Here is a 13,023-nt window from a genome sequence, read left to right on the forward strand (position 1 = left end):
AATGTGTGTGCAGTGAAACATGCTGAGATTTGGAAGAGTCCATTATTTAGAGTACAGGTATTGTTAGATATCAGCATTTTATGTACATGTTCCCTTGTCAAGATCATCTATCGAGTATATTAGAGAGAAGGTGTATATTTGTAGTGTTTTAAATCAGAGTTATTTTCAGTGTATGACCTACATTTCAATATGTTTTGGCCACCTGTCACCCCTTTGGTCAATTAGAGTAGGACTTCCATTTCTTGGAATTGAGAGTCAGAGATACACTGTTTCCAAGAATTTGGGTGTGCCAGCGATGTTTGTTTGCGAGTACATTTAAGTCTTTTTGAGTGTAGATTGGAGTTGTAAGAGATGTTATTCAATGTCGTATTATTCAGGGTATGATAGATTATTAATGGCAGTGTAGAGTTTAATCTCATTATTTTATTGTTCATGATTCAGAGAAGCATAGTTATGACGTCGCAGATATTATACGCACACATAATTCATTATGTGAGAGATTTTCTAAGCGTTCCTATAAGAGATTAAGTGTAAACATTTCTGAATTATGAAGAAGTTATTTATCTGAGTTTTATGAGTGTACAAATGACAAAGAGAGAGAGTAGATAATAGGGAATATATTGTATACTTATGAGAGCTCATTATTGTTTTCAGAACTCCATGATCCATACTTCCTTGTGTTTGGGAACAAATGGCGTTGGAAGACCTCCCACAATAGACTTGTTCTTTGACCTGTGAAGCACCACCCATTTTGTTTTCTTATCATTTAATGTAAAATGGCTTTTGTTACAATTTATGACTCCTGTTAGCAAAATTGCTACACCAGTACAACTCCTATTTAATTTGAAATGATCGTTTCTGAGAATCTGTAAAGAAAACTAAATCTGACAGAATAACAACAATCTTCCATTGTTTTGCAGGACAATGTCAAACAATTTGATGTCAAGAATGAATGTTGATGGGCAAAACGGCAAGTTTTCTTTTAAGAATACAGGGTTGTATTCAATCATCTCTGGTAAGTTAATTACTAAATGCAGCATTTTCATCATGACCATAGCAAATAATATATGACACTAAAGCATCGTCTAATTCATCCTAATTCATAGCCTAATTGAATAATCAACTTGCAATTGAGGATTTTCTTTGAAAATGTATAAACTTCCATTCCTGTACTTGAAAATATAAATAGTTTACACTTTTCGTCATATTTTGTATTGATGCTGTTCATATGTTCACATGCCAAGTTACAGCAGTGAAATGAACCTTTCAAGTGATTGATTAAACAAATACTTGAATCATTTAAGACAATATATCTTCTTTATAAATTATTCATGTATTTAAATATAAAATTTCAGAATGTGTCCCATCTCATGGGAATGAGATAGGAATGCATCTGAAGCAAATTTCAAGAAAGAGTTGACCGCCAGGCAGGGAGTGGCAGAAAGAAGAGGAGCTGATAATTGTGTTTTTAGAGTTGTATTTGTGTTGAAAAATCTGAACTGTGGTATTGAAATTGGTGGCGTAAATGTCAGTTTAATGCTATATGCAGATGATATTGTGTTATTAGCACAACAGAGATCACCTACAGACTATGTCATGTGTGATGTTTTACATTATGCTTTAAACCACGTTTCTCTATGTGCGTGTGTTTTCATAAAGATTTCATGAAAAGTGACTTGTTTTATGTGCTGTCTTCAGGTATAGTTCCTGGTCATCTTGGATCCCTTTCATGGTGAAAATAATTGCATTGTGTTTATTCAGGGGTCTGTCTAATAGCTGAAATTCAGACAAAATGTCTTCTCGGCACAATTTCCACCTTCTCAAGATAACAATACAACAGTAAATAATTTTTCTTAATCTGGAATACTCTTTTCTTCTTAGTGGAATTATACGTCCAACTGACATAAAACTTAAATAAAACTTAAATGAACATTATATTGAATGTGGAATTTTAACCAAGTATTTAATCAGGTAAATATTTTTACTGCAATTTTCTGTTTGAACACTGTTTATTGCAGGTAGCTTTTTGGGTATTTTAGCTGGATGCATGAGTTTGGTGCTACTTTAGTGTAGTTTAAAGATGAAGTGCGAGTCTATTTACAGGAAAGCGTAATACCTCCCAGACACAACCACGGAACAACTTTTTTTTTAACGTTAATAATATGTCAAACTTCAAGGTTGATTCCACGTCGGATATCTACGTCTAAAAAACTTTCATATACAACCACGGAACAACCCATTTTCAACGTTCATAATATGTCAAACTTCAACGTTGATTCCACGTCGGATACCTACGTCTAAAAAACTTTCATATACAACCTATTTTCAATCTAATTTTAACGTTGAGGACCAACCTATTCTCAACGTTGAAACAATGTTGATGTGCCTGCTGGGTACATAGATGAATAAAATATTGAAAACAAAGTATAGTTGATAAGACTGATTGCCAGACTGTGTCAACGATACAACAAGACTGCGCACAAGAGAAACAGGCCACGAAACGGGAACAATGTGTGGCCAGTCTGAAGGAGGACCCTATCTGCGCTTGTGACATCTGTACAACTGTTTTCTGCGCCACACAGTTTGCGGCTGCACGAATCCAAGCCAACCGACATAATCGCGGAGGGACCTTGACCCGTCAACATCAATTTCTCGAACTGTGCGACGTTTGCATAGATGTGGTTGATCAAGAATACTACGTAGCGAAAACTAAAACTTTTTTATCCTGACTGACGGATAAGGGTGTATCAACGAAGAGCTGAACGATTGGACCTAGGAACCATTAAAAATGTTCATCCTACAGGAGACGACGGCGTCATTGTGTTAAGCGGCCAAGGAAAATACGTATCGTCATCATCCATGGAAACGTGAACACCCAAAGATACAGTGATGTAATTCTTCATCCGGTTCTTTCTTCTTAGAAGACAACCACAAGGGATACTGCTCCAGCATGACAATGCCAGGCTCCAAGAATCCAGGACTTGCTCAACATCAATACCGTACCCATGTTGCCAACACTCTAACCGACCTATCACCAACGTCATTCAGATCATCGTGGGCGACATATAACAAAAAACAAGCTTCGTTGAACAACGTTCTGTATCACAAATGTGCGCTCTTGGAGGAGGGGGCGCATACCAAGTGACTTCAGGGTCCGAACCTCTTTCACAAGGCCTGACTGGGCGCTCGAGGTCACATAAGATCACGTTGCCAGTATCAAGGTGGTAAGGAAGCGCCGAGATGCTTTCATTGTCCGTTTTTTAAATGCAAAAAGTGACAGTTATGAAGTGTCTGATAGTTTTTGTTAACATCAGAGCAAGCGCTATAAATTGTCTTTGGCACATAGTACCATTAATGTTTCAATTTCAATTTTTTCCCGCCGTATGGTTTACAATGCACATAGTATTACCTATATTGACAGCAGAGAGTGTTCTTGCGCAGTTGAGCACTACCAAGCCAGCTGTCGTTCATTTCCCGATGATTTCAATATTAATTTACGTTGTCAATCTAGCAGAAAGTTACAAAACTGTCAATACTTCGCAAGTATCTTGGAATTTCATCATTAGCTGCTGAGCGTCAAAATACAACTTTAAATATTGACAGTAGCAGGTAAAATCAGTCTGCGGGTGTCCAGCTGCCTATTTACCCACGAAAGAGACCATATCGCGTGATTCGTTGCCAATCCCTTTGAAAGTTACTGAACATTTGGGAAATTCTTTAATTTAAAAATAACGTTCCACTGAAGCGGTATCATCATACGACCTGTAGAGAGATCATGTGCATTGACTTTGAAGAATCACCCAAAACGAAGCAAGTGGTTATCTGTAGTTACAGTGAGTGAGTGAGTTTAGATCTACACCGCACTCAGCAATATTCCAGCTATATGGCGGCGATCCCGTTAGACGCCTCTTACGACAAGCATGGGTTACTGAAGATCAATATTCTAACCCGGACCTTCACGGGTCGTATTTGTGGATGACGCTGATGAAGACCGTGCATGATTGCCTGATGAACGTCAACAAATACAACTTCAAACATTAAATGACAGCATTATACCTCAGAGTCGTATACTACTAGTATTATACCACTTAAACCTCTTATACCACTGTAGTGAGTGAGTTAATATTTAACGTCACATCGGCAACGTTTCAGCCATATCGTGACAAGAACATATTTGACGTTTATAAAGAATATGTATATTTTATAAAACCTGTCGCCAAAGAACAGTAAAACATCTAGACTATCACAGTTCGAATTAAAACTAGCATGTAATAACACTATTTGGACAATACATAATATAAACACAGGCTATAGATCGCCAACAACTGAAGGGAGATCACCATACGAGGGACCATGGGGACTTACGGTACATTTGCTTCCTGCATGGACCCTAGCAGGAGTTACATCACCCCTTCAGCCACTGGCGATTGTACTCATATTTAGCCATTATAAAACAACAAAATATTCTACGATTAAAAAGGTTGGTAGAGCTAAATGGACTTTCAAATTTTTGGGACTTCTCAGAAAGAGAACACTTTTACGATACTTTAACCCCCTTTGAGGATACAGCCAGTAACGATCTCAGTTGCTAATTTAAACTACCAATAATAAAATATATATCTATATACAAAATATATCAATCGAAATTTATCAATTAGTTCAATTTCTTTTAGTTTCAGCTGCTTACAGCTGTTATATAGCACAGTAGCATTATGAGTGTAATATAAACTCCTGGTGTATTGACAGCAACACAGCTGTTTCTATAACACAAGTCCGTTGTATAATTTTATGTGGTTAGGAACAACTATTTCCTATATTCAACCTTATTAATAGCGCTTTTGATACTTCGAATTTTTATGCGTAGTTGTGAATATATACAGCGGAATTAACAATCTGACACTTGTGAAATTGAAACCCATAGATGAAGTAGTGTGTGCTTTATTATGTCAATGGATGTGCGTCGTACAGCTATCGTCCAGGTTAAAAAACAGACGAAAATGCGTGAGTGACTGTGGTTTTACGCCGCTTTTAGCAATATCCCAGCAATATGACAGCGGGGGACATCTTAAATGGGCTTTCACACATTATACCCATGTGGGGAATCGAACCCGGGTCTTCGAAGTGACGAGCTAACGCTTTAACTACTAGGTTATCCCACCGCCCGACAGATGATGAAACACAGATTGTGGAATCATTTTATAGGAAAATTAATACCGACATTCAAAGAATCCCCAACGTGAACTGTACACTGATAAAACTGTACACTGAAAAATCAATAGCGAGTGCGTTTAGTTTTACGCCGCTTTTACCAATACTCCAGCAATACCACGGCGGGGAACAGCAGAACTTGGTTTCACACATTGTACCCATGTGGGTAATCGAACTCGGGTCTGACGTTTTCGGCTTGACGAACGAACTCTTTAACCTCTAGGCTACCCCACCGCCCCTGGATAACGGAATATCGAGGGGTGGGGGGAATACTGCGCAGACAGATGGTATTTAGTGACTCATTGTCCCAGCACTATAAGCAAACGAGTCTGGGTATTAGCAGACGCACACACATACACAGACACATACGCACACACACGTGCATGTTTATATATTTGAAATCATCTTGAATACGTCCTTAAACCAGATTTTTCAGCACCTCACTCTAAAACGTTAAAAAATATTTAGAAACCTTAAATGTTTTCATGCACATCGCCTTTGTTCAAACTCACCAGCTTTAGTAACACACCCGGAATCATAATCTCGACGTATATGGGATTCGAACCCAAGGCTAGCTACGATGTCATAACTAAGGGACATAACTGAGGATGTCGAGTTTCAAAGATGTATAGATCAATGTGACTCCCAATCGTACAAGTTTTATTACATCCGTTTTACGTTTTTTTAACGCTTTTTTTATTCACTTTACTTGGTTACAGTTGAGCATGATATATGGGTAGAGCAAAATACTACAAATTACATATGACAAAGCAGACAGTATAATGTATATCGTATTGGGATTATAGATTAAACAATTGAAATGCTACATAGTAATACAGAGAATGTGAAAGACTAAAATTTAAAGTACAGGACTGTACCTAGAACATTACATTTACTGTAAAAATGTTTCATATTGTCGTTTTTTTATCGATAATTTTCTCAATTTCATTAACGTCATTTAATAATATTTTGTAAATGTTGAAGCTAGGTTTTTGTCCTTTTATATTCATTACGAAAATGTGGCGCTTTACCAATAATATCATGTGGTTCATTAATTGTTACCACTACAACAGAATAGAATATCAGGGTTTGACATTTCATACGTTTTACCAAGAACTTGAATAAAAAAAGTGTTAAAATCTGTCCAGAACATTTTGATGATTGGACAATCAAGATTAATATCCTCACTTACTGAGCCACATAATGGACACAGGTCATTATCTATCAATTTCATTTTTAGTAGTTTAGTGTAAATGGCTCTGTACAAAAACTTATATTGAAAATCTGAGAGTTTCGTGTCTCTAGTGGATTGTCTATATTGGGAAAATATGGTTTTCCAATTTATCGAATCATCTAGTTCCCCGTTCCATTTGAGACACACATTCGGAAGGTTATAATCCGATATGAAATTATCATAGAATATACTTGAGCCTTAAGTAGGTTTAATCAAATCGTTCCAAGGAGAACAAATAGATAACGTCGGTATACTAGAATTGTTTGTTGTTCGTATAGCATCTTTCCACTACTACTCTTTGGGTATAATAAGGAGAGAAAGATTAAAATCAAACACAGTACCCTCACCATCTGATTTACTTGCTTGAATTTGTATCAAACGTAATTGAAAATGTATTTGAAATGCTTGGTGAATTTTGAAATAAATATGTACAGCTGTTGACTATAACACGTTCTGTTCTTTCTGGCAAACAAATAAGGGACCGGTCATAATTTATGGGTGGGGGTGGGGGGTGATGATGAATTTATGGAGAAACGGACAATGTGAATGACCCCCCACCTCTAAAATTTATGTACAAAAGTAGTGACCCCTGCATATCATGTACAAAATCAATGACCCCCCTTCCCATATCTCATCATAATTTTAAAATAAGTTAATTATGTACAAAATTGCTGACCCCCTCACACACCCAGTACGTGTGTACAAAATTGCTGACCCCCTAGCTCCCCAGAACAAAATGGGTGACCCCCCTTAATATCACTTCCTCCTCCTCCCCCCACCCGCGCGCCATACATTATGAACGGTCCCCCTAATAGACCGGTTTAGTCTCTATTCGCCTACATCTCAATTCGCCTACAAAAACAATGTCGACGAATTGGGATTAGAAAATGTACTCCTACTCTCATAATGAACCTGACTCACTTAGTCTTGATCGACTGTTGTTATAAGGATATGTAGTTGAGTAAACAGGATTAGTGCATCCACTGAGAGGTTAAAACAGGGTTAAAATAAAATGACAGGGATTAATGCATGCGATGATGAGATGTAGTTAATTTCTCACTGTGAAATACTAAGTTGTTATGAGGATATGTAGTTGAGTAAAGAGGATAAGATCTGTTGTCACAAGTGACAATCTCAAGACTTGCGCATGATTGTGTTTTTTAAAACGAGCGAATACAACACAGAGATAATACAAAGTGGCACTCTGCCCCAGGAGTTCGTCGAACGACTGCAGGTTATGTCAATCGGTGGTGAATGACTTGGCGACAGTGCTCGGCAGATGTGAGCCGAGTGTGCCGCGCAATAAGTTGACTGCATGCCTGGGTATCGTGATATTGGTTTTTGGGTTTATTTGTTGCCACTCACCTTCCTACCGTTAACAAACAATACCAGGGTGCTTTCCATGACGTGCTCGTGCAATGGTGTCCTCGTCGTGTGGAAGTGCTCATGAATACAATGGTAATTTTTATAACTGACTGCTGTGAGACGCGGCCTAGAGGCTTATTTACACTAGACGACTAGTTGGGTGCATTGCGTTCGTTTATATCATGATTTGCGGATCCACTGCACCCAGCAATATTCCAGCTATATGGTGGTGGTCTGTAAGTAATCGAATCTGAAACTAGACAATCAAGTGATCAACATCACGAGCATCGATCTACGCAATTGGGATACGATGACATGTGTCAACCAAATTAGCAAGCCTGACCACCCGATCCCGGTTGTTGCCTTTCACGACAAGTAGGGATACGTGTAAATATGCACTTGCTTGAGCAACATGTTTTAAAACACTTCGATTCAACAGATAACCTGACTACCTTATCCTCTGGTGTCGCCTCTTATCACAAGCAGACCAGTTCTAACACGGATCTTCACAGGTAGTTCCCTCTGATCTCGAAATATATGTATCGAAATTCTCTTATGTATTTCATGAAATTAAACATTGTAAGGTATTGATACAGTTGCAGGCAGCGATGAGGTCTCCTTGGCTTTAGTTCTATCTATTGTATCTGAGGGCTAGAAATCATCGTCCAAAACGGAGCCAGAACATGTTTCTTGACAGGCGAGCGGATCTTCCAAATACAGCCGGGGTCGCGGGGTCATGTACCTTTAAGAAGTTCCGGAGAAGAAATAGCTCCCTCTTTAACAGGCTGTATCTCAGTTGTTCTTGGGTCTACGGTCAAAACAATTAGTGTTCTGGAATCACCAAGACGCCATCTACCATACTGGCACTTTGTGTGCAGAATCTGCACATTTTGGTGGGAGCAAACTACTCAGAAAACTGCTGGAAAACATGGCCAAAAGACTGAAACGAAAATAACTGCCAAACGGTACATTTTAGCCACTTGACCCGTCCAGGCGAAATTGTTGGGAATTCGATTGTGCATCTGTACAAGAAATTTGGAAGTGGTGGAACAATTAGTTCTTGAGATGTTTGCTGTCAAACGTTGAAAGTTTGGAATTAATTTTGAATCAGGGTTTTAACCCCTGGACATGGTAGACTGCCCAACAGACTTTCTAATGGTCAAGGTCAACAAGGTCACGGGGGTCAAAGTCATTTGACCGGTCCGTCACAAGAAAAAGTACTTTTTTTGACGAGCTAAGACGCCGCTGTTACTGCTTCTGGGTTAAAAGGAATTGGTGTTTCTGCCCGGACCTAGTGTATCGTATGGAATGGTCAAACTCGGGAAAACTGATCCCGACGTCTGTCCGCATGTCTGTCCGCCAAACTATTTTCCCCCTATTTTCTCCAGAACTATTCAACGTACAGAACTGAGATTGTGCAGAAAGCTTCCCATTAACTGTGCCTACTAATATAGTAAATGTCAAGTCATTCACTTTTCAACTTTCGTTGCTATGGCAATCTGAAAAATAATAAGTTTAAATCCAAGATGGCGGCCAAACGGCGGGCAGTATCCCCTTGGAACAAAGCGGTCGAAAATCATCGGAATCTCATGGCAGAGACACATATCAAATATGGACCCTTTGGGTCGATGCTGACAGAGATATATGCTGTTTTAGGCCGTTCTGATAGCATATCGCATTTTTGCACACTTTCAATCCAATATGGCCGCCAAACCACGTGACTTTTGACATATGACTAAGAACAGAAAATGTACAACAACAACAGACAACATCTAAACCAGCTTGTTGAAGACTTTGACGTCCTGGTGAAAAGTTTGCTTTTGAAAACCCGTGAAGAACAACAGAGTGGGAAACAAACTGAGTGGCAAATATATTTTGAAAATCTGCTTTGAATAATCATTTTTTGACGTCATAAAAAGTAAGAATTCCTTGGAAAACGCATGGAAAGGATCGTGCCTTAGTATTATAAATATAAATTCTGAAAGCTGGTCTACTTGTGAGAAGAAAAATACTCAGGCAACAACAGCGCCGGCCATATACAAGTGTGCTCAAGATGTGTACTACCTATATCATTACATTGAAGGTACTATTCCTGCACATGTCCTGCAAACTAAGGTGCTCAGCAGAGCAAGTGTACGACATCTATCTATGTCGACACCAGGTACGCCATCAACAGCCAACGACGTCACCAACGTCAATACACCAATCAAGATCAACAGCACATCTTCATCATCGACTACTCCCACTGAACGAGCTTCAGGTGAGACAAACGACTCAACGTGTTCCATACTTAGCCACATTGTACAGTTGAAACAGATTGTTTGTCGTGGACAAAGCAAGTTGGAGGAAAGGGTACAGTGTATGGAAAGTAGATTTTCTGATCACATCATGAGATTAAATGAGACTATCCAGGAAAAGGATAAATCTATATCAGACCTACAATCTAAGCTCAGTGACTCTGAAAACAGAAGGTCAGAACTGAGATCGGAACTGAAACTGTATAGTCAAGAAAATAAATCATATCGAGATCACATTCTACATTTAGAAAGTGAACTATTAAAGACAAATTATTCTGTCGATGCCAAATTAAAGACAATTGATGCTAAATTTGCAAGCCTCTCTAGTCAAATAAAGAACTGTAATGACAAAGTAAAAGGTAGATCTCTTTAACAGTGAATCTACCTCGAACACGGACTCGACACCAACGACACCTGCAACAACAGAACAAAGTGAAACAGCGGTGGAGCAAACATCGCGTCTGGAGAAGGACAAAACTAATACGTCCAACCCTGAACCCCGTCATATTCCAGTCATATCCAGTCAGATCAACGACAACAGTGTGCATCCACCACAGGACAACAGGAACACCATAAGCTTCGTATACGACAACTACGACGCTGACCTCCCTCAATGGATCCAGGACATACAGACAACACAGATTCCTGGAACCAAGTTGATCGTCACCCATCACGGAAACGGGACAACAACAACGTAGACAAGAGTGATAATAAGGTAAAGAACAATACTACACATCCTATCAGATCACTCTCTAAACGATATCATGCTCTTCAAGGTGTTCCCAGAGTCAAAACTAAACGTCTTGTGCTGTATAACATTAGTGCTGAGGAGTCGTTCGATTCAGTAAAGGAACTCATTCATGAATATACTCATGATCAAAATGTGCGTGTGACCTTTGTCAGGCTAATGAAGAAAAATTTTCGTTCCAACTATCAAGATACGTACACTGTACAAGTAAATCTCGATTTTGACGATTATGAGGACTATGTTTCCGGTAATAGAGACTTTGGCCACCTGGAATCCGGGTGAGAGACTATGTTCCAAGAAACAGGTCATATAATGACGAGAGTGAATCGTACAGCAACAAGTATTGATATCATGATGTGCAATAACGTTATCAGCTGTATTAGAATACCATTATTCCACAGTGTCATCATAATGACTCTCTCTCTGTTAACATGGAATGTACGTGGACTACTTCACGGTGGTGAATACATCAATCAGACAATATCACAGCCTGTTGATGTTGTTGCTATACAAGAACACTGGCTAACATCAGGTAACTTGCATCATTTCAATGCTTTCTGTGAACTGAAAACTGTGACTTATAACTATGTGAAAGCAGACTCGTCATGCTCACGTGGATCACACGGTCTGGCACTGTTAGTTAATTCAAACTCCTCGTGGAAAGCGGAGAGAATTACAGTCAACTCTGATTATGTCATTGCAATCAAGCTTAGCCGTTTCAACTATTGTGATGTCTTTGTCATTGCTTGTCGTCTGCCATCAACGAATGTTTTGCATGCAACTTACTGTAGTGCTCTCAGTGAGCTATTAGATTTGTATGACTATCTATCTGAAAAGAGTTCGACCTTTATTTTAGGTGATCTAAACTCTGACATATGTAAGCATATTTTATCACACAGAGACCAAACTTTGAAGTGTGCTTTGTCAGATAGAGACCTCATAAATGCTCTCAAACTTATGCCTACGAATTCACATACATGTAAATATACTTGTAGGTCAAAAAATAATTTATTTCAAAGTATGATTGACTACATTGTTATACCATCCGATCTAAGCACACGTGTTACCAGTATTATGGTAGATGACACTTGTCCGTTTAGTGTATCAGATGACCTGCCTTGCTCTATGGCCATAAGTATGCCAGTAAAGGAATGTTATAGCAATCTTCATTATGGTATTCCAAAATGGAAATTAGCTAATGAAAATGACATTAACGCCTACCAAAGACTATTCGAGGACGTTATGTATTCTCGGAATTTTTCTCATGTAGATTTTAAACAACCAGACAATATAGATCACTTCAATGATATGATAAGCTCTGCTCTATTGTATGCTTCCTCAAATTCTATACCTCACAGTAACTACAAACCATACCTAAAACCTTTTTTGGAAATCTAATTGCCTAAATGATGCTCACTACGATATGCGAGTAGCTAGGCGTGCATGGATAAACTCCGGTAAACCTCGCGAACATGACTCTGAACAACGTTTGACCTATAAAGATGAGAAAAGAAAATTCCGATGTCTGCTTCGGAAATCAAAAAGATCCCATAAAAAAAGAAATGTTTAAAGAAATTGAATTATCTGCTGAATTGGACGTAAACACTTTCTACAAAACTGTCCGAAAGCAACGGTCAGTAGTTACAAATGTATCTACACTTGATTACGGAGGCGAGAGCGGCTCAACGCCATCTGAAGTATGTAAAATATGGGGCAAATACTATACCGACCTAGGTCAACCACATGAGTCAGAAACATTTGATGATGATTTCAAAAATCACATATCTCAAATGGTTAAGAAAATTGACAATAGCAGCACTGAGGATTATGATGAGGAACTAGAAAGAGACTTTCTATTTGATGAGGTAAAGGATGCTGTTAAGTCTCTTAGCAAAAACAAATCCCCAGGTCCCGACAAAATTACAAACGAGCATATCATATATGCAGGTGATGTATTCATTAATTATGTATGTAAACTATTCAATCATATGATTGAATCTCAATATGTCCCATACGAATATAGGATTGGAATGGTAATATCAATATACAAAGGTAAAATGATAAAACCGACCCTCGAAATTACAGAGGTATCACACTAACATCTTGCCTTGGTAAATTATTTGAAAAGCTCTTGCTCAAACGAATTGAAAAAAATTTGCTTAAATCAAATC

General features: G+C 38.5%; 1 protein-coding gene across 1 annotated transcript in view; it reads right to left on the minus strand.

Moving 5' to 3' along the window:
- Positions 1-7,877, minus strand: part of LOC124283210 (xanthine dehydrogenase/oxidase-like) — a 59,668-nt gene extending 51,791 nt beyond the window's left edge. Inside the window, exon 1 of the mRNA XM_046719241.1 lies at positions 7,808-7,877. Coding sequence (XP_046575197.1) covers positions 7,808-7,846 — 39 coding nt within the window. The 5' untranslated portion in view covers positions 7,847-7,877. The remainder of the gene's footprint in view (positions 1-7,807) is intronic.
- Between the last annotated feature and the right edge of the window lie 5,146 nt (positions 7,878-13,023).

This window comes from Haliotis rubra, unplaced genomic scaffold (genome assembly GCF_003918875.1).
Source record: "Haliotis rubra isolate DU_JTF1 unplaced genomic scaffold, ASM391887v1 Scf310, whole genome shotgun sequence".
In the NCBI taxonomy this organism is placed as follows: domain Eukaryota; kingdom Metazoa; phylum Mollusca; class Gastropoda; order Lepetellida; family Haliotidae; genus Haliotis; species Haliotis rubra.